Here is a 23,159-nt window from a genome sequence, read left to right as displayed (position 1 = left end):
TATGTAATAGGTATGAAGCCCCTGGACCAAGGTTTCTATCTATGAGAGGAAGCCACAGAAATTGCATTTTCTCTTCAATGGAATCACTGTTGTGCATGGTCGGAACAAAACCTCTGAACGGCAATTACTAGCAAATCGTGATGTATGATGAGTAACATAATATTCCTCCCTGCTAGAACTCTGAGGATATAGGATACCTTTTCTGTTATAGCACCATTGAAAGTATTAATGTCCCAACAGGTATATGCCCCAAAAATTGTAAAATTATATAGTTTGATAAGGACTACTTGTATTGCCCTTTGAGTACCGTCAAGTGCATTCGTAATTTGCTGCTAAATGACCCTTTAACATGGTGTAGCACCCTATTTTCCATGCTCTGTCAGCGGTACTGAATACTTTTTGAGTTTGGTTAAAGTATTTCTTCAGTGTTTATTCTAATTTTCTAAAATATTTTTAGCATACATGTAAATTGACCCATAACTCTTATTTTGTTGAATTGTGTTTGTACCTACATGTAGTCTGAGTGTGCAGCTTTTTAGGTTACCTGGTAGCGGTGATGCAGTCGGAAATGAAATTTCAGGCCACCCACAATAAGTGCACATTCCTATTCCCAACTCAAATCTGTAACCGAGACTTAGATGGTAGTTAGGATTTGTAACCAACACAGATTTCTAACTCTGGATGTGATTGGACAGGTAGGGCACATTTTAAATAGGCATCTAAATTAAATTTAGCTGTTCTGATTGATCATATTGAGGGAGACGTCCTAAGCATCACCTGGGAAAACGATTACATTTTTATTTCTACCTAGGTCTTCAGTTATATTGGCTCTGAGTCGGACAAAAAGCGACTTACTGAAATTAAAAGTCAGTGTGGCCCTGCAAGTTCCCCAATAGTGGGTCCATTGGTAATGATGCCAAAAGAGCCATGTTCATGCTATAAGATCAAATATAAACAATGTTAGAGATTTAAATCTGTCATCTTGGCTAGAGGTAATTTAGTAATTTATCAAAATCTACTAAAATAGTTTTCTAACAATTTGGACTAGTTCTTTACCTTAATGCAACATATTTTAACCTTATGACAATGGATCTTTGACACATTACTGCAGAGGTTTCCTATGTAGCCACACATGAGGAGCAATGAAGATATAGGAAGTCTGATGAAAATACCATTTCTCTTTAATAAAAGCATACTTTCCAAAACAACACATTTTGCGATTTTTGTTTTCAACAGTCTCCAAGAAATGCATCTTTTGTACTGTGGCAACTATGTGATATTTATTTGGAGACAGACTTTTCGAGATGTCAGAGAAATATTGAGAATCTTTTTTTTTATAGGCACCCATCCTCAATCACCCTGTTTGTTACATCTAAAGCATTGGCTCGGGCTCGTTTGAAAAATGTTATGCAATCTCTGGGGTGTGTAATATGCTAACCATCTAGATAAGAAATTCATTCTCTTAAAATTAGCGCCTCTAAGTGCTTTATTCGCTACCTCACTAAGCTGTTTCCATTCTTTAACATTAAACTTGCATCCCGTCTCTAGGTGAATTTTCTGGAGCTCTTTTGCAAAATCTCTTCGGAATGGGCCTTTTGATGCAATAGCCGATACCAGCATCCAACCCCCACCATTTTATTTGCCATCTGCCTGCCGATTTGACGTGACGCCTCACTCATCATTGAATAATTAATTTTGAGAAAATTAACTAGCTGAAGAAAACTCAAAGGGAGGGCAGTAGTTAATGTAGTGGCTTGCGATCGCGCCGTTTCCCAGGTAATTAATGTCTCATGGTTATAAAGCTGAGCAAAGCCTAGTTCTTGCCATACTTGACAAAGCCCTCTAGACAACATAAGACCTCCTACTGCACAGTCCTAAATAGGAGTATAAGCATGAAATGCTAGAATATCTTGTGATTTAAAAAATAGCTGGGATCTTTCCGCTAATGTCAGTATCACCTTATATCTGGTTTCACAGACGTAAAAAAACGGGGAGTCTTATAGCACTTTCCTTCAACATATGTACTTACAGAAAATTATCAAAAACGGAATTTTCCTCCCCCAATTGTGAAAGTAAGTTAGTTAGGGAAGCCTAGTAATAAGTTGAAACATATGGAAGTGCCAATCCTCCTGATGCTACATCCAGTTGTAATGTAGCTAACTTAACCCAGGGGTGTTTATTATTCCACACAAACTTTCTAATTGTTTGATCTAACTCCTTAAAATAATAACTCAGAATTTTCAAAGGGAGGTTGCTAAAAAGAAACAGAAACAAAGGGAGCACCGACATTTTAACCATAGAAATCCTTCCTATTAATGATAAGTGTAGCAGAGACCATTTATCTAATAATTTTTCACTTTCGTGAGCATGCTATTGTAATTCAAGGAGAATAATTGCCCAAAATCATTTGTAACATGTATCCCCAAATATCTAATTGGATGCAGTGGCCTTAACTGAATGGAAGCTAGAATATCCAAAGGAGTTGAATTAAATGTAAGAATTTCAGTTTTCGCTTGATTTACTTTATATTCCCCCACCTGTGTAAATTTCTGGATTTCATCGAGTGCATTCTGTACACTAGATGCCTCCGCTTTGGGATCTAAAATAAATACCATCCGCATATAACTTGATTTTTGCCATCCCCTCCGTGGGAGGCAAGATCATTAAACTCTTCTGAATTTTAACAGCTAGGGGTAAGAATCTTTTTCTGACACTAGTTTGTTTTCAGGAGTAAGTTGTCCAAGTGAGGGTAGACAGATATGTTTATGAGTCTGTGGTAAGCCAGAACCACTACCATGTAAGTGGCAAATGCATGCTGTGGCAGCTTCAGGCGGAAGTAAAATTCAAATCGCCCCTGATTTAGCACAAGGAAAATATGGAACTATGCATATTTAGGGCTTATCGCACACATTCCAATTGATTATAGCAGTTAAGGATATATTTGAAGTAGCGGGTAGGGCGGCAATCGTGACTACTGTATTATTTTACAAATTTACCGCTTATGCTCCCGAGCACCACATTTAAATTAATGAATACATTACTAATTGAACTAATTTGGGGGTCGGGTAGGCGGAGAATAAGTCTCAAGAGGCTCCAGCGCAGCACGTCCGGAGGAGCCTTGGGTGTACCTGACCTCAGAGCGTATTTTTATGCTTGCCAAATACAGTGGTTGTCCTTCTGGACTGCGGGCATAATTTACAGGAGATAGAAATGACCGAACGGGACATAGGACAAGGGACTTTGCACACCCTCTTACAGCCCAACAGCAAAATCCCACGGAATCTCCCCCCTCTATTACATACGGCACAACAGTGCTGGAGGGTGGCATTGTAGTATACTAGCGCTCCCCCTGCATATGCCGGAAATATACCCCTGCTTGCTATACCTCTGCAGGGTGGACACCTAACGACGGGAAGACTCACACCTTGGTTAGATGCGGGGATCAATACGGTAGCAGACCTGTTTGGCGGTGGGATGTTATTGGGCCATGATAATTTTGTGAGAGAGACAGGAGCGCCCGTCCAATTATACTTACTACATGCAGCACTAGCGCGATATGTTAGGGTGCATTGGGCCCCACAAAGGCAAGAACCCCCCACACACGATTTAGTAAAAACACTGTATTACATGGGAAGGGGCCGGCACCTCATCAAGTGGCTGTACGTAGGGATACCTTCTCATACACAGGTTGACCTGACGCCGCTGCGTACTGCATGGGAGGGAGATATAGGCAGGGCCCTAGAGGATAAGGAATGGGAAAGGGTAGTGGAGCACCCCAAAAAAGTATCGAGGAACGCGACGTTCAAGTTTATCCAAACCATGCTCCTACACAGGGCTTATCTTACCCCACGCAAATTGAAACACGGCACCACTGCCCCAGATGCCGAACGGAAGGAGCTGACCTAGTGCACAGGATATGGTCATGCCCAAACATTGGAGGGTTCTGGGACTCGGTTAGGCGCCACACAGCAGAGATCACACAAAGGGAGATACATGATACCATAGAGAACTGCATCCTGGGATTAAGAGAAAGAGCGGCCAAATACAAGGTAAAAAATAGGTTTGTAAATCTGGCACTTCTATTGGCAGTAAGGGCCATCACCATGCGGTGAAAATCGAAAACGCCACCTACTATATATACATGGCACAGTGAATTGACACGGTGGGAAGGAGCAGCGAGTGCTGCACTGAGGCGGGAGGAGGCGAGAGGACTGCGGAATACACCAATAGGGCTGGACTGGGACACTATGTTGGAGACATGTAGGTCATTGGACATAGCCTTTGATAATGCTGCTGTCAGCAAGCAATAAGGTGCATGGGACTGTGATTCAAACCGGAACATCCCAGGCTGCAAACAGGGCGAAAAGTAGACGATACAGTACTATGATGTTATATTAGGGCTGAGACCCAGGATCTGTAGTTAGTACACATACCGGACTAGTGGGTGGGCGGAGGGACCATGCAATGTAGTGGGATTGTTTGTTATTTGTTTTTTTTGTAAGACAGAGATATGAACATACACAGGAATGTATGGTTGATGCAAGTAGTTACAACGGTACTGGCTTGATAATAACTTGAGACGATAACAGACAAGTTATGTACGGACCGAAATGTCAATTATGCCGTGAAGTATTGCATGTTTTCTTGCAAGTACGCAAATTTGGTCTGTTAAAGGAACGTATATACATAATAGTATAAGATGTATGACGCCAATACCATATGGTACAACAGTCCTGTGCTCATCGTGAAAAGTAATAAAATCAATATAACTTTGTTTAAAAAAAAAAAAAGGATATATTTGCTAAAAAACAAACATTTTCCCTCGTTGCCCATTTGTTGACCATTATTAAGTCTGCAGTGGGCCTGAACTCATCTTATCAACCTTTTTCCATATTATTCGTTTGAGGTTATTGAGCCTGCTGTACTGCTTGTTTTCCCAGTGAAGTAAAAGCTTTCAGAAACAGCCAGTTTACACAAAGAAGCTTGGTGTTTTGGTGAATCAAACTGGCCAGCTTGCAGCTCTGAGGAATCTAGCTGATGTTACAGACAGTGCATTCCTTATGTTGGCCATTCAACAACTTTCCTTGTCAGGAGCAGCAGCAGCAGACAATTATGATGGGATTGTTTGAGGACCAATGAAACAATCACAGATGGAGAGTTAAAGTTACGAAGATGGCCATATTATCTAAGCTTACAGGGTATGACTGAAGATGAACAAAGGAAAATCTCGAACTTTGGCTATAATAGGGTCAGATTCAGAGAGATGTAGGGCTTAAATGTAGTTTAGGTGACAACGTTTCTAATATAATTGATGTCAGCACATGTGATAATTTAGTGCAAATACTAAGCTTCCTGGCAGTTTTGTTCATCACTTTATTGAAGGTGGTAATATTGTCCACTACAAAACTTCTAGAGAAAGAGAATCTGGCAATTCCAGTACTGGACTGGTGCTAGCTCTGTCTAATGGCATTCTTAAACCAGCAAGAATACAGCAACTGTGATGTCTTCTAGCTATGCTAGAGCAAGACGTTTGCCTAGGATTGTGCTCAGGACTTCTGTTTCTTCATCAGAAACAGGTGCTACCTCTTGGTACTTGCCCTATAATCTGGGCGTGCTGGGTTAAATGTCCTTCTTGGTGTTCCACATTTTTTCTATGAGGGACTGCTTTGGAGGGTTGCTGAGTCTTATTCACCTGTGTTGCAGGCCATGGCACCTTGTCATGGGGTTTGCAGGTTGAGAAACAAGTCCTGTATATTGAAGGTTTTGGAGGAGAAGACTATCTTGACATTGAGCTCCCTATACTCAGCAGCATATTGATAGTGAAGGACGTATCGAAAACATTCTCTTGAAGCCGGAGCCCTCAACAGCAGTGGTGACAGTATATTGGCTCTGAGGCACACTTAGGGGTATCTGAGTTGGCCTAATAAGGTCCAAGAAAGTAGAATTGTCCCACTAGCCTTCTTGGTGGGTTGGAACCCTGAAAGAAGGTGCAACATGTTTTCCAGTGGTAAATAGTGGTAAATATCTATAATATAATTTTGGATAAGGAGGGAGGTCTGTCAGGGAGGATACAAATTGGAAATGGATTGAGGCAGGGGTGTGTACTTGCCCCCCTGCTTTTTTCCCTGTTTATAGCAGATTTACCTCAAAAATTCAGAGAGGTCAGAGGGGCTAGCCCGAAACTGGGAGGGAATCATGTACCCTGTTTACTATATTTAGATGACCTGGTGATTATGGACCAGACGGAGATAGGTCTCCAGAGAAAGTTAAATAGGTTTAAAGAGTACTGTGTGAATAAAAAACTAGTAGTGAATATGGAGAAGACAAACATTTTATGCTTCGGGAAGAATAAAACAAACTTTTTATGGAATCTTGGTATGGAACGCCTTGAGAGAGTTACGGAGTATAGATATTTAGGAATATGGTTTACGAGTAAGTTAAAATGGAATACCCATCTGGAAGCGCTAAAAATGCGGGCAGCGGCCTCTGTGAAGGGCCTAAAAAGATTTAATAGCGTATATGGAGAGATGTCGGATAGGCCGGTTATAAAGGCCTATATGGCAATGGTCCCGCCACAATTCCTGTACGGGATAGAAGTACTATACTTAAGCGGAAACTCCAGCTGGGATAAAGAAGAGGGAAATATCCTAAAAAGCTTGTTCTCGCTGCCAAAATCATCAATGGTACAAGCAGCAAGACTAGAGCTGGGAATTACCTCTTGGGCCATAACAGCCTGTATGGCACTAATACGCTTCTGGCAGCTCAGGGGCAGAGGAGACTCATAAAGTCTCCCAGTGGTGTAAAGCTGAAATTGCCACGAGTGAGCTGTCCTGGGCAAAAAAGAGGCAAAAATTGTAATAAAGGAAGCGTATGGAATATTAGCTTTAATGCTGGACCCGCAACTAGGCTATCCCCGAATAGATAAGAAAGAACTCAGGTTATTGGGTTTTGACATGTCCTGTATACATGACCGGGAGCATCTTTCACGAAAAACTGCAGTATCCCATATGACTTTGGCTTGGGAAAAGGATAAACATTACCCTTATATAGATAGGCTACCAAGTTACTATTTACGACGTGAGGTACTAAAAGTGCGAATGGGAATAAATCCCTGTTATATGAATAATGGGATGAAAAATCTCATGATAGATCATAGCGGGAAATGCACTTGCACCTTGGGGACCCTCTGTGATATTGTACATCTTTTATTGGATTGTATGACATTTTTAGATTTACGAAAGGAGATTCTACGCCCAATATTTATAAAATACAGAATAACGAGTAGGACGCAAGCTGTTGAACTTTTAATGGGAATGAGGAATTTAGACATAGCTTGCGCCATGGGGAAATTTATGTGCAAGGTCAATGTGATTCTTAAGGGCTCAGAGTAACCTTTGTAAGTGTATGGTAACGTTGTTATGAGATAGCGCAACTAAAAGACATCAGTCCTGTATTTGATCTATCGGAAATATTGGATGTAAAGGTATAAACGTATGAATCACCCAGTCTTATTAATTTTACAATACTTTGTAATTTAAAAAAAAAACAGGATATGGATCATTTTAGTTGTGTTGAATATGTGATATATTTTATATATGTATTTTAACAGATGAAATAGATGTAATGTACACTTTTATGGTTTTAGCAAACTAAATAAAGTTACATTGACTGACTGACAGTGGTAAATATCTGTTTGGGAAAAAGGGGGTGGTGATGGACAGAGTTTCTGAATGATGCAGAATACTCTTACCAAGTCAAGAGATCATGGTTTTAATCCATCACCGTTTTTTAGCTCACTGCACCATCCCAGCTCAGAACCTGGCTACATGCAAATTAGTCTGTACCTGTCCCAGTGCATGATGGGAACAGGGCAAACCAAACTACCAAGCCAATTCTTATACTGGGAAGGAAACAAGCTTCCGGGGACCGGTTTCTGGCATCACAGCCTTCGTCGGCCCGGCTTGCCTGAATCCTGATGGTGCAATGAGCAAGGGACTCACGTCTGAGCATACCCTCCCACACTGAGTGTGGATAAAATCGATTTGGGAAAAAGGGGGTGGTGATGGACAGAGTTTCTGAATGATGCAGAATACTCTTACCAAGTCAAGAGATCATGGTTTTAATCCATCACCATTTTTTAGCTCACTGCACCATCCCAGCTCAGAACCTGGCTACATGCAAATTAGTCTGTACCTGTCCCAGTGCATGATGGGAACAGGGCAAACCAAACTACCAAGCCAATTCTTATACTGGGAAGGAAACAAGCTTCCGGGGACCGGTTTCTGGCATCACAGCCTTCGTCGGCCCGGCTTGCCTGAATCCTGATGGTGCAATGAGCAAGGGACTCACGTCTGAGCATACCCTCCCACACTGAGTGTGGATAAAATCGATTTGGGAAAAAGGGGGTGGTGATGGACAGAGTTTCTGAATGATGCAGAATACTCTTACCAAGTCAAGAGATCATGGTTTTAATCCATCACCGTTTTTGGTAAAGTGGTAAATATCTGAACTTTCAATGCAGATATACAGTAGCTCACAGGTGACTTGCCTCTCTGCCCTTTACTTTTCTAAACAGCATAATTTGACAAATGTCACACTCCTCAACAAGATGAATATCTGGAAGACAAAATATACACATTGATACACAGTATATGTTCACCATTCTAGGCCAGATTGCCACCATGGGATCATAAAAAGCTGGCTTTGTGACTGAAGGCATGGCTAAGGAAACTTCTGCTATGATGAAACAAATTAATATTATTCACATTTACTTTACAAAAAATGCTTTGGAAAGGTGGTAGAAGATTTATAAAGAAAAATAAAACCAAAAAGCACAATTATGGGATCCTTTCTAATAAAGAGCAAATCAAAGACCTGTCTCTAACTTGATCCTGAACTGCACCTTAGGACAGTAGAAAAGCTTGAGGCAGTAACATGGCAATGTTAAGTTTTAACTGTCCCTCTGAGATATACATCTCCATCTTCCACCAAGACTCACTTCTCTCCCACCTATTCGATGTTCAAAAGGATATATTGTTGTAAAGGATATGAATCTGATTCCAAGAGATGTTACATCACACCCAAGATGCAGCTCATGTTGTGGCTACTGAATCGTTCACTGTCCTAGCAATGTTTCTTCACACCTCGCCCCTCTGCTACTGCTGTGTGCCTATTTTCAATGTCCCATCGCTGTTGCTTCATACCCTGGTTTTCTGTTGTTAGAATATAGTGCTTCAATGTAAGCACAGAGACTGGCTTTGCCTACTGCCAAATATGGAGTCCTGCGTGCCCTCTTCAGTTTTGGTTGAAGCCCTCTGAAGTCTTCACTACTATGCAAACATAGCACAGGACCTCTAAATTGTCTCAACTCTCACATGTTGCATGTGTACTCCCAACCCAGTTGCTGAGTTGGAAAGCATGTGTGCAAAGAGCAGAAGGCCATATAAAGGTCCAAAGCCCAAGAAGGCTGCAGCTCAATATCTCATACCAAGATCTTGAGAGGCTTCAAGACCTTGTGTGCCAAGGCTCAAAATGGCCACCAAATGAGATCTAATATGAGATATTGCAATATCACAGGATTTCACAGGAAGACGCAATGCTGGTGCCTCATGTGCTGGGGCGAGACACTGTCGATGGGAACTGACAATTATACTGTAAGCCATGCTCTGTATGTGCTCGCTATACTTTGGTGTTTTCCTGCCACTCATTGTCCATTTCAGCCCACTTTGCACCACCATGCTGACCAGGTCTCCTACTAACTAGGTTAAGGTTTCCAGCCTTGTCACACCTCTTCACCAATATACCCACGCAATTGTCCATATAGGCCACGTGATGAAAAGATGGTTCCTTATCCCCTGCAGTAATGGTAGAGACACATTTCTAGCTTTGTTTTTGTCTTTTAAAATAAGGAATTATTTAGATTTGCTTTTCAGCACAAATAGGTGTTAAAAATTAGTTATAATTCTAATTAAAATAAAATACAGAACATTTTGTCTACAGACAGAAACTCTTTCTAAATATTATTTGCAAAAAATATATTTGTCCTAATAAAGTGTTCCAGGACCAAGCACATAGGCAGAAATTATATAATAGAGTTATCGTACACAGTACGAACATTTAGTTTAAAAAATTCCAGAAATACCGTACATTTGATTCTTTCATCCAAAGTCCCGCGAAGAAATACAGATAAGCCTTGAACCCATTCCGTTACATTGATATAACTGTCATTGTCCTTATCGAAGGCTCGAAACACTGAAATGAAAAAAAGTCACATTATTAAATACGAGCAAAATGCCATTTTTGCATCTTTCACATGATTTTTAGTCATTTTAAGTAAGGTATTTATCATATGTATGGTTTGTCAAAATGAAAATGTATTTTAATGCGAAGGCAAGAGAGTACCATTACACAGATAAACAACTTTGAAATTTGAAAAAGAGCATGCATTATCCCTCTTACACTCCCATCCCCTCCAGCCCACCCAGACAGCTCCCTCAGCTGCAGATATACAGGATGGTATTGAGAAAGAGTACTAAAGCTTCTAATGTGGGCATAATATATCCTAAATTAAGAATATATAGCAATGGATTTATGCCAACCACACCAAGAATTGTACAGACTGCCAAAACATTCCAAATCACAGCTTGCTGCAGCAAATATCATTGAATGGCAGTTTCAACACTGTTTTGGTACACAACGCCCCACAAACCTTCAAGTTCTTAATAGGTCCACTTGGTTAGATATCTGCACTGACAAAGACAAGATACTTACCTTTCAAGTTTCTGACAAAATGGAAGAGTCACTTGCCTACCCTTTCTTTAAGGAATCTACTTTCAAAAACTGACTTCATTCGAGATTCAGCTTAACCACAGTTCCTCCTGGACCACCTGGAAGGTACAAAGGAGACAGGGGTGTGGCAAAGTTGCAGTAGGCCCTAATGGAAGAAAGGAAAATGCCCCCGAAGAACCAGGTTGATAACCCTATCCCTCAGCTGCCTCTAGGGGAGTGACCTACATGACTGAAGGTTAATTTGGTCTTTAAAAAATCAGGGTGTTTTGGGTTCTTTTAAGGGCTATTCCTGATACCTGGTCAATTTTAAAGCACACTATGGCAGTAACACTGGAAGGCTCAAAATCGTGGCATGCCTTAGTTTAGGAGTGAAGTTTGTATGATAAAATAAAATCCAGTTTGGAGACGCTAATCCCTGTGAAAACCGGGACAAATGTAGTGATAATTTGAGAGGAGGCATGAGAGCTTTTTGCCAAGGTGCCTGTAGGAAATATTATATTGAAAACTGAATTTTTTTAAAATATATTTTTATTTATTTGTTTTAGATAACGTAAACATACAATTAACATAGCAATAGCATAAGGTACATTCATCAAAGAAAGTTTTACATTGGCTCCAATGTGTCCATGTACAATCAGTACTCTGTGATTCCCATTTCTATGTCCTGGCCCAATTATAGTGGCATCATATAACAAGCACATAGACTTGAGTGCAGTGTGCACTGTACACTTTTACAAAATTAAATAACTTGTTAATCACAGTACTAAACACAATTGACTCATTTCTTTATTCTAGCACATTTATTTGTTCATTTATACTCTTACTTCATTGTGTTTGGTACCATATTCTCAAAACATCATCCATGTGCTATACAAAACATTTCTAGATCATGAATTACCTTGATACTTTCTTTACATCAATATATAAGCATAACATTCTTTGTAATACATTAGATGCACATCCTGTTGCTTTTCATGCCCGATGCATTTCGGGACAGCTGCGTGGTTAGGAACATGAGGACTGACGTTTGAATTCACCGATATTCACTGTGAACACTTGTTGTTGTGGTAAGAAGAAAGAATAAATTGACACTCCTCAAGAGACTGACTAGAGATTGATTTACATCTTAAGACATACAGAATTTCAACTAAGTTGGACCACACTAGGTATTCCCCTGAAGAAGGGACTTAGCTGTCCCGAATCTTTACAACGTTGATGGCAGTCCATCTCAGAAGGTCTGGCATTCTAGTATTTCTGTATCTAGAAGGTTAGCTGCTCAAAGCGAAGTCACCAGACATGGTGTTGTGCCATTTGCAGTTGACAGCACAACTGTTGTTCAGCTTGGGATTTTCCATAAATGCACCCAAATCGCACCTGGAGCCCTCTCAGCACAACCTGTTAATAGGGACAGAACTGGACACTACAGTTAATTGTTCCTGCCCGCTTCCTCAGGGGATTCAGGACATTCAGGCTATGATTCAGCTGTTTCAGAATAGAGATTTTTGTTCCAGTCCTGAACGACTTGTAGCTGCTCAGTCTGTTAGCTTCCTGCATTCTGTTGGTCAGCCATGCACCCTGGCATATGAGGGCTCTTCAGTGGTGCCTCTGCAGGCAGTGGTTTGAACACAACAAAGATCTCGGAGTTAGTCAGGATCTCTGGAGACACTGCGGCGGATCTGCCATGTTGGGGTGTTTCAGCAACCTGTCTCAAGGGAAGCAGTTCCAACCTCCTCCTCCTCAGGTGGCCACAGTGATAACGGATGCCTCCACTCTAGTGTGAGGAGTTCATCTGGGAGATCCAGAGATCAAAGGTCTCCAAAGGAAAGATTGTTGCACATAAATCTTCTGAAATTGTGGATGATACGTTTGGCTCTCAAGGCCTTCCTCCCCTTCCTTTGCGCCCGGTCAGTTCAAGTCTTAACAGACAATAATACTGAGATATGGTATTTCAACAAACAGGGAAGAGTAAGATTGTTCCTTCTCTGCAGAGGAGCTCTGCCGCTTTGATCCTGGGTTCAGGACCATCTGATTTGCATCATCGCAGATTGTTTGGCCAGAGTTCTGAATCTATGTGTGGACAGTCTCAGTCTGCAGTATTCAGCTGATCATGAGTTACGTCTCCATCCAGAAGTGGTACAGTTCATTTTTGAGCTGTGGGGAATTCCTCAGTTAGACCTGTTTGCCACTCATGAGAGCACGCACTGCCCAGTATCCAATAAAGGGCGTGTTGGGGGACGTGTTTCAGTTAGATTGGGGCTTTTATCTTCTTTACGTGTTTCCCCCATACCCTTGATTCCTCAGGTTCTGTGGAAGATTCACCAACCAAGACCGGGCCCAAGTCATAATAATAGCCTTGGTTTGGCCGCGAAGAGTGCGGTACACAGACCTTCTTAAACTCTCATTGTGCCCTCCGCTCCGTCTCCCTCTGAGGGCAGACCTACTCTAGTAAACGCAGGGGCAGGTTCTACACCCCCACCTCCAGAGCCTGCACCATCATGCCTGTAAATTGATAGGGCAACCTGAGTTCTTTTTCTGTCCTACCTGATGTGGTGGACGTTGTTTTATCGGCCAGAAGACACTCCACCAAGACTGTCGATGTTGGCAGGTGGACGGAATTTGTTAATTGGTGTGGAGAGAAGTCAACTGACCCGTTGAAAGCCCATTTATCAGATCTTTTACGTTTTGCGCTATCCCTGGTGAAGCAAGGTTGCACTGTTTTAACTGTTAAAGGGTGTCTATCTGCTTTATCAGCATTTCCTCCCACTTCGTTTATAATGCCATAGTGGGATCGTAATCTTGTACTTACATTTCTTATGGGTTCTCTTTTTGAACCCTTGCATAGTTGCCCATTGAGGCTTCTTACCTTCAAAACTATATATTTACTGGCACATGCATCAAGCAAAAATCAACTTGCAAAAATACAGAATCGCAAAAATCTCCCGTTAGCGAGTGCCAAACAACGGATCCCAATGCATCAACACCAATAGCGAAAAATTAAAGAATCGCAAAAAATATCCCCATTAAAATAAAGAATCGGAAAATAAAGAAACGGCAATACCGAAAATGCAAATAGCGCCTGGCATTAGCGAATCGCAAATAAAGAATCGCAAAAGAATGCATCAAAACTCGCAAATACCGAAAATCTCAAAATTAGCTATTTAGCATGAGCAGATTAAGGGGAATCAGAACCAGGAGGTAAAGTTGCAGAAAAAGTAAAAACAAAAAGAAATTTTGCACAAGTGTACCGCAGATCTAATCAATCAGAAAGCCATAAAATGTGGGCCTGGAGACCCTGTTTCCTTTCACAAAATGGCAGTCCTCTACGTGCTTGCAAGGAGGATGAGGATAAATGCAGCAGCACAGCGCAGGAGAAGGATCCAGGAAAGGGTATTCAGAGTGCGCATTACATTGCTTGGCCAAAATGAGGATGAGTATACGACAAGTACCGTCTCAATCGTGCAATGATAATGCGCCTAATTGCCGACCTAGAACCACTACTGCAGCACCAGACACGTCGGACCAATGCCATTCCTGCACACGTCCAGGTCCTATGCAGCCTGCACCTACTGGCATCTGGAAGTTTTCAGGGGGTCATAGCGGTAGCGGGAGGCGTATCACAAAGCGCACTTTCACGCTTCTTCCGTAAATTCATTGATGCCATGCTGACAATGATACATACCCACATCAGCTTCCCCACAACCCCACAGCAGATGGACCACACCAAACAGGAATTTTACCAGGTGGCCCAATTCCCCCATGCCATAGGATGCATTGACTGCACGCATGTCCCCATCTGTCCCCCCTCAGCCAATGAGTACATCTTCCGTAACAGGAAGTCCTACCACTCCATCAACGTGCAGGTCGTGTGCGATGCCAAGCACATCATCGCAGACATAGTGGCACAATTTCCAGGGAGCACACACGACTCATATATATTCAGACACAGTGGCATCCACAGGCGTCTGCTCAATGGAGAATTTGGAGAGGGACTCCTGCTTGGTGCGTACTCATACCTATTCATAACATCTGTATCACACATGTATCATCATAACAGACGCTAAGCCTTTGATTCCCCCCTGTAGGTGACAGTGCATACGCCCTGCGGGAATATATCCTCACCCCCTACATCAACCCAGCTACACCACAGGAACAACACTACACCGCGGCCCATATTAGCACCAGAAATGTGATTGAGAGGACATTCGGGATCCTGAAGAGTCGCTTCCGGATCTTACATAAGACTGGTGGTGCTTTGCAATATAAACCAGACACCTGCTGCAGGATTGTAGCAGTATGTGCCATGCTGCATAACATTGCAAACAGAAGGGGGATACCCATAGAGGTGGACAGGAATGACAACTATCGGGATGATCAATCACCCGCACAACACCGACAGGCACACGTTCCAAACACAGCTGAAGGTCAAGGGAGGCGAACATACATCACACAACATCATTTCAGAGCCAGGTAAGAATGAGCCATGACGATATCATTAGGAGTGCTACTGTTTACTTCACATGAGCACTTATGTGAATAATGTAACATTAACATGCTATTTAGAGTTCCCCCACACATTGTGGGCAAAAACATGACCGTTGGCATCACAGGAGTTCTAAGGCTAAATTAAAGTTGCCCATGGTTACCCCACCATGGTCAGGGATGCAGGACTGAATGTCTAGTGACGCTTCCCACGAACACCCAGCCTCCTATCGCGTGTCTCCTCCACCTCACCACGCTGTGTCTCTGTGGCTGTGGAGCTGCGCGAACTGCGCCTCCTGGTGCAGGTCTCCAGCACCGACACGCTGCTCACACTGGATGCAGCCTCACTGCCCTCCTCCCCTCCCAAGTTGCTGCCACTGAATGTCCCTGACTGCAAGTGTTCCACTGCAGTGGTCACCTGGCCTAAGGCCTTCGCCACGTCCCCACAATAATGGCCGAGGTCCACCTGCAGTGACACTGATCGGCGGGACAAAACAGCAGTGCTATTACAGAGCTTTGTGATGGCCCTGGTCGATGCTGTGGTACGGAGCAAGTTCTGCCTATGCCTCCTGCGCTCGCTGTGTTGGCCTGCTCGGATGGCACGGGTGAGCTCCTGAAGGTTCTGGCTTATGTCCCTATTGCCCTCTGCCACAACTGTGGTCATGTGCCGCACAGCATCAGTTAGGGTGCACATATGTTTTGCAAGTTTTTAAATATTGAGGTTCATTGTCCCCATGTGTATCCACTGCAGGCGCTGAACACGCAGCATCTGGGCCTCGACACCACCATAGATGTTCCTTGGCTGGTCGCCTCCCTCGCCAGTACTGCGCATGGACCTGCGCCGCTGCGTCACTTGGCCACGTGCTGGTGTTGGTGCTGGCGGTGTGAAACGTGTCTGACTTTGGCCACTTGTGGGTGCAGGACTCGGGACTGCATCCATCACCTGCAGGGAGGGGACATGTGCCCTGCGTCTTGGTGGTATTGTCGCTGGTGGTGGTGGTGGTGGTATTGTCGCAGGTGGTGGTGGTGGTGGTATTGTCGCTGGTGATGGTGGGGATTGACCTTCCTGCGGAGTGTCGCCATCGGTATCTGCCGGTGTCTCGAAGATGATGAGGCGCTCACTATCATCCGAATCCCCAGGAGATGCATCTGTGTATGAAACAGTGCGTTGTTAGTTTTTTTGGTGACTACATCTGTTTGTCATTCTGCATTTATTTCCTACAATGAATTACATGATTTGACACTCTGTTGGCCCTGTACTGCTGATCTCATTTATTGTGCATTGGTGACTATACATGCACACTTGGCTGACATGACTACGACTCCCATGATGCAATACTAATGTGAGGGTATATGTGTTATGCACTTCTCCCTGCACACTGTGATTGTCCTGGGGGGATGGGGATGGGTATACGATATGCAGCGTATGGGCGCAGGCATGCATCTTACCTTGTTCTGTGGTAGCTGCGCCGGAGATGTCCATCTGCGTTACTCCGACGACCGCCTCTGGCTCAATGGTCCCCTCAACGAGCTCCTCCAGGGCAGTTTTGGCAGGTACTGTGGATGGCCCCCCTCCTGTGCCAGCTGCCTCCTTGACCCTTTCGGCAATTCTTTCCTTTGCCCTCTTCCTGAGGTCATACCACCTCTTCTTTAGGTCGTCGATGCTGCGGGGCGTCACTCCTACGGTATTCACCCTCTCCCTGATGCGAAGCCAAATCTTCCTCTTTTCAGCTTCGGGCACCTTGAGTGACAGCTTCCCAAACAGCTTGTCATGCTTGCTGCTCACCCCCTCGATCAGGTGCTCAAGTTCCCTGTCAGAGAACTTTCTCTTTCTCTTCCTGGGTGTGTCTGAAGTGGCAGGTGCATCCTTGTCCATCCTGGATGAAGGTAGGGTGGATGGTTTCAGTGGGTGAAGTATCTTGCCTCAGCCTGTATGTTCTGCCTCCTCCTGTGAGCTCCTCAGGGCAGTGAATGAGGGTGGGGCTGGTTGACTTCCTGGTTGTGATGTCATCAGCCCGCTTCTAGAGCGACCCGTTTTTAGCGAATTTGCTAATACCGAAATCGCTAATACCGAATTCGGTAATACCGATTTCGGTAATTGCTAATATTTATTTTAAGGAATCGCTATTGAGTTTTCGGTAGATTTTAGCGATTTTTAAGGAAACGCTAAGATTTACCGAATCTGTTCATGCATTCCGAAATGCGATTCCTTATTAGCGATTCTTTATTTTTCGCTATTAAGGAATCGGTATTCAGGATGTTGATGCTTGTGCACCTTAGTTGCTATTACCTCTGCTAGAAGGGTGAGTGAGTTGCAGGCCCTTAGTTCTAAGCCTCCCTTCACATCCTTCCATGCAGTTAGATGGTGGTTAGGACCAGAGCTGCTTTCCTGCCTAAGGTAGTCACTCCATTCCACTTGGAACAATCCATTACCATGCCTACTTTCTACCCTCCCCACATCCATCAAAGGAGGAATAGAGACTTCATAGTTTGGACCCCAAGAAGGCAGTGAGTTTCTATTTGGACAGACCCTGTGAGGTTAGTTTGGACGACCAGCTGTTCTTTGGATATGTCGGCAAGATGAAGGGGAATGCAGTCCACAAGAGCACTTTATCCAGGTGGATAATCCTGTGCATCAAGATTTGCTACACCATGGCTAAGAAGGAGCTACCTGAAGGTATTAGAGCTCATTCCACCAGAACTAAATCATCAACTTCTGCTTTGGATAGAGGTTTCCCTGTGATTGACATCTGCAAAGCAGCAACTTGGGCCTGCCTCCAAACCTTTGCAAAGCACCTCCTCCAAATGCAGGACTGCTTGTGGATTCTAGTCAAAAGGTGAGGAATCCACAGGCAGAGGTATCCATCAGAAGAACAATTTTTTTTCTAGTGGATATAGTACCAATATATATATATAAATATATATATATATACGTCTCGATTTATGGAGTAATAAATCGTTTTTGATTTGGACATCCTGGTTTGGTCTCTGAGAGCACTTATTACTGAACTCTGTTGTTGGACTACTTTGCCGGCTGCTCCGCCGGTGTTTGCGCCACCTCCCTGGGGTCTCCGGTTTCCAGCAGGAGCTTCTCATTGCATGGATATATATATATATAGGCTGGGTACTGACCCATTCAGGACTAGAATGCTGATGAACTCTATCTGCTCCAAATAAAAGCACTTTATTTTGCCTCTACAAGCTGTGGTCCGTACCTGTTCTTCCATGCGACGGTGGGGGGGGGAAAGAGAGAGAGAGAGAGAGAGAGAGAGAGAGAGAGAGAGAGAGAGAGAGAGAGTTTTTCAGTATAACTAACAAGCATGCTACTGAATTGGCAATTCAATTGCATGTGGTTATTTCCTTAATATGACCTTTACTGTATACTACGTATGCTATTGGAAATGTTGTTGGTTCATCAATCGCCTCAAAGGCGCAGACAAAATGGGTGTAAACTGATGGCAGCAAACGGATGAGATGATCTTATGGCTCGGATGACATCATGCGGACGGAGCCATTCATATTATGATGTCATCTTCGACGTGGGAGAGCTATAGAGAAAGGTTTTTGTGGAATGCTGCTCATGGGATATATTCAAAAGGTGAGGAATCCACAAGCAAATACTTTAGACCAGAAAAAGCATTACCGAAGGTAAGTAACTTATTCTTCTCAACCAATAGCCCCCTTTCCATAACATCTACCAGTACCATCTCTTTTATAAGCCTCCTCCCAAATCTGTTTGCCGCAAGCATTTTGTTAAAATTGCTCCTAGTTCCCAGACATAGAACATAACAAATAAGCAGGAGTCAATATCTTTTGCAACTGGAAAAATGATTAAATAGAAAAAATGTAAAAAGACTCAACCTCTGACTCCCTCCCCACGCCCCGGAGTTTCTGGGCACACAATACAAGCCCAAAAATATAAGTACACTGTATGCAGTTACCTAAGAAGGTGCCCTTCTCATGGACCTTGGAATACATTCAATCTGCATCCTATTACGTTGTACTGTCTTCGGTTTTAGCACTTGCATGGTGCCTTTTTCCTTTTTATCTCAAAGATTAGGCACCACAATCGGTCTGTCACTCTTCAATACACTTTTCCAAATGTATTCTGCATACGTTTTCTTACAATCCTTGTGGTCAGCCTAAATCACCCTAATGCGCGCATTTCTTTCTAATAGAAAAAATCAGTCAGGCAGAGAAAATCCTTTGGCTGTGGTCTCATCATGAACTGATGATCTGCTTTCAGAAACATGTGGCTAGTTGCTACCTTTGGAAGTGTGTGCATCCGTGCTTGTGGTCCACACATTTAAGAAATGCTGTTTACATAAATTGCTCACTGCACCCGCGTCAGCAATGTATATGCCATATCAAAACTTTATTTTAAGTGCCTAGAGATATGTTTGCTATTATCAACCAAATTTCACCATTCAATGTTGTGCTATGGAAATTAGACATGTGTAATAGCTGGCTCTTTATTGTTTGCACTGAGACAAGTGAGTATAGCAGGAGCTATTCTGTACAGTAAGTAGCTACCCAGGCCTTCCACATTTATAACACTTTTGGATCTAATGCGAGCTAGATCCAAGAGCTAGCTTCTGGTCAATTTCTAATACAAAGAATGTCCCGCCTGTGCCTGAATCTGAAGCAGTGTATTGGCCAATAGATCTTATACACTCATTTGTGGAACGTGCTTAAAGACAATCATGTTAAGTTAAAAAGAATGGTGAGAACTTCTCAAAGCCTTTTTTGTATAAATGGATACATATTAGGCACTTTGCAGCTTACTGTTGAATGTCCCAGGCACACATTTAGAACATTTATCAGTTTTCTGATCCTGTATTAGATAATGTTTTAATATAGTGACAAATTGATTGTTCTGTGTTGTCACTGACCTAACCTCTTGGGTCAAATACTTTAACATTTTGTACCATGTTGCGATCTCCACTTGTTTTGTCCAAGTTTACATTCAAACTCTTATTGACAGGTCACATTTTGCTCTGAATATTGAAATCATAACACTGGCAGATGTAATATTTAGGATAGATGAATGCTGTAACACGAATTTCTTCCTGCCTAGACTAACTTATGCTTTGATCCACATTCATGGTATTCAGTCCTGCTGAGCGTGCATCAGATGCTATCATGTGTTGTCATTATGTTCCTCGTTTGTCTTCAAATGTGTAGCTTCGCCTTCTGTTTTTTTTAAACACAGATTTTATTGATTATTTCTACTGCAGTTTAATACATAACCATAAGTCAATTTGTTTCATTTGAAGCTTTGCCTTCTGTTTTGTTAGGATGAGAATAAGTTGTCCCACTTCCCTTAAGTGAACTTGGGTGAGTGTTTCCTGCCAATTTCATAATGAATGAAAAGACAGGAAGTGACCTCAGGAGGTGCAAAGAGGTGGTGCCAGCGACTTCGGTCAGCAGGTAAAGCCACGATTCGTGGCCTCACCAACAGCTGCCTTAAAGCACAAAGGGAGGCACAAGACCAAAGACTTGTCTTCCTCGAATCCCAGGCCTACCAGCTTGAGAGAGAAACAACTGGATCAACAGATGAATCTCAACGGCACCAACTGACACTGGTGCGTGATGAACTGAGGCAGGTGTCTCTCGATTCTGCGAAAATCCTATGGCATTCCTCCATTGCGCGGGTATACGGTTGGGGCGACAAAAACGGGAAAATGCTGCATAGATTGGTGTCATACCCCCAGCAAACCGCATCATCCCGGAGATCCAAGATCCAGGAGGCAACACTAACCGCTCTCCCCAAGCAATGGCCCAAACCTTCGCGGACTACTTTTCCAACCTATACTCTGCCCAGAAACCATCATCCTCACTGATGGAGATGGTCGCTCTGGGAGATCTCCTTCTTCCCCGGCTCGCCGGGAATGAATCGGACAGTATGGAAAGCCCGATCACATGCGAAGAAATACAGGGTGCCCTGTCACTGGTTGCAGCTGGTAAAACTCCTGGCCCAGACCGCTTCCCGCAAGAATATTATTCGGCACATCATGACACATTTGTCCCTCGTCTTGCGACCCTATACGAAGGAGCCATAGAAAAAGGCTCCTTCCCCTCAGAGACTGATACGGCCACAATTGTCATAATTCCCAAAACACAACCGCCCACAATGGCCAATGCTGACTACCGGCCCATATCATTAATCAACACGGAGGTCACACTATATGCCACAATCCTGGCACAACGTCTCAAGCCACACCTCAATAGGCTAGTCCACCCCGATCAATGTGGCTTCATGCCCGCATGCGGCACCAGACACTGTTTGAGACGATTGCATTTGGCCTTAGCCAATCGTCAGTGGTTTACCCCATACTTGGCGCTCCTCCTAGTCGAATTCGAGAAAGCATTTGACTCGGCTGATTGGGGTTACCTAGAGGACGTCTTGTTCAGCACAGGTTTGGGCCCTAAATTTCGTCATATGGTTCGCATTCTTTACTCCAAGCCAACTGCACGGGTGCTGGTTAACGGAACCCTCCCACAGTCCTTCCCAATCAGGAGGGGAACGCGGCAGGGCTGCCCTCTCTCCCCCCTCCTTTTCGCCTTGGTGATGGAACCTCTGGCCAACCTCATCGGATCGGATAACCGAGTCCAGGGCTGGAACTGGGGGGGGAATCGCATGAGGACAAAATTGCCCTCTAAGCAGACCTGGCCCGATCCGGCCCAGATGCCTGCAGATTCTACACTCCTTTCAACAAGTTTCAGGTTTACATCTGAATTCGGCCAAGTCGTCCCTAATCCCTCTCCATCTTTCACTGGAGTGCTTCGACTGGCAGTCCACCATCCCCATTAGGAGGCAATCCTTCAAATACTTAGGCATTTGGATTGCCCTCCTCCCCGACCTAGCCTGGGCTCACAATGTGACTCCCCTAGTCACCAGAACTAAGCTGGATTTGCAGAAATGGCAACAACTACCACTTAATCCACTGGGAAGAATAGCACTATTTAAAATGATGATCCTCCCTCGATTCCTCTATATCATTCAGAATACCCTGCTTCACTTCCCACTAACATGGTTCAGAGGCATGGACAATAGACATTCTCATCACAAAATTCCGCTGGAGCGACCGACGACCACTCTTGGCGCTCTTGTACTGCAAGATCCCTCCGTATGACAGCGGAATGGGACTCACCAACCTCCACCTCTATTATCTTGCAACCCGCCTTTTAGTCCTGCATGACTGGTTTAATGGGGGGTGGTCAGATCGCGCTTACAGAACTGAACTGAAAGACTTGGATTCCTCACAAATTCAAGCCATGATGTACGGATCACCCATTCCATGGGATCTCCCCACGGTGACTCGCGCAATCCTGTCAGCATGGAATACTTCCCTGCGACACACTCAGTGGAAAGGCAAATTGACACACCAAACGCCCGTATGGCATGGCACATGGTTGCGGGAGGTGAGCGGCCTAGAGGGTTTCAGGAGTTGGGACCTCATCGGTATCACCCTGCTTGTAGACATATGGGTCGGTGATCATATCCGCTCATTTGCAGACCTGCAACTCAGACACTCGCTTCATTCATCCCAGTTTTACAGGTACTTGCAACTCCGTCATGCCCTAGACACACACATACAAGCGGGTACATCCCTGCCAGAACACAGCCCCCTTGAAGCTCAGATCACAAAGGGTAACCTCTGCAGAGGAGGTGTCTCACGCATATACCGCTCCCTGACCAACAACGGTCCAGCATCCCTTGACTTGTTGAGAGCCAAGTGAGGGGTTTTGCTGAGCCCTCTGGGGGAGGAGGACTGGAGAGATGCTCTGATGGCCCCCAGAAGTATCACAACCGCAGCCAGGCTTCGCCTGGTTCAGCTTTACTATCTCCATGCCTCCTACCTAAACCCCAACAACCCTACACAAGGCAG

At 43.8% G+C, this 23,159-nt stretch overlaps 1 protein-coding gene across 3 annotated transcripts in view; it reads right to left on the bottom strand.

Annotated features, from left to right (window-relative positions):
* CLXN (calaxin) overlaps positions 1–23,159 on the bottom strand; it is a 253,819-nt gene that overhangs the window by 151,409 nt on the left and 79,251 nt on the right. For all 3 annotated transcript variants that reach the window (XM_085631055.1, XM_085631056.1, XM_085631057.1), the window contains one exon: positions 10,147–10,251. In XM_085631055.1, the coding sequence (XP_085487181.1) occupies positions 10,147–10,251 (105 nt within the window). The remainder of the gene's footprint in view (positions 1–10,146; positions 10,252–23,159) is intronic.

The sequence above is a fragment of the Triturus cristatus genome, chromosome 10 (genome assembly GCF_964204655.1).
Source record: "Triturus cristatus chromosome 10, aTriCri1.1, whole genome shotgun sequence".
NCBI lineage: Eukaryota > Metazoa > Chordata > Amphibia > Caudata > Salamandridae > Triturus > Triturus cristatus.
The sequence above is the reverse complement of the archived record's forward strand: the minus strand, read 5'-3'. Positions and strand labels throughout refer to the sequence as shown.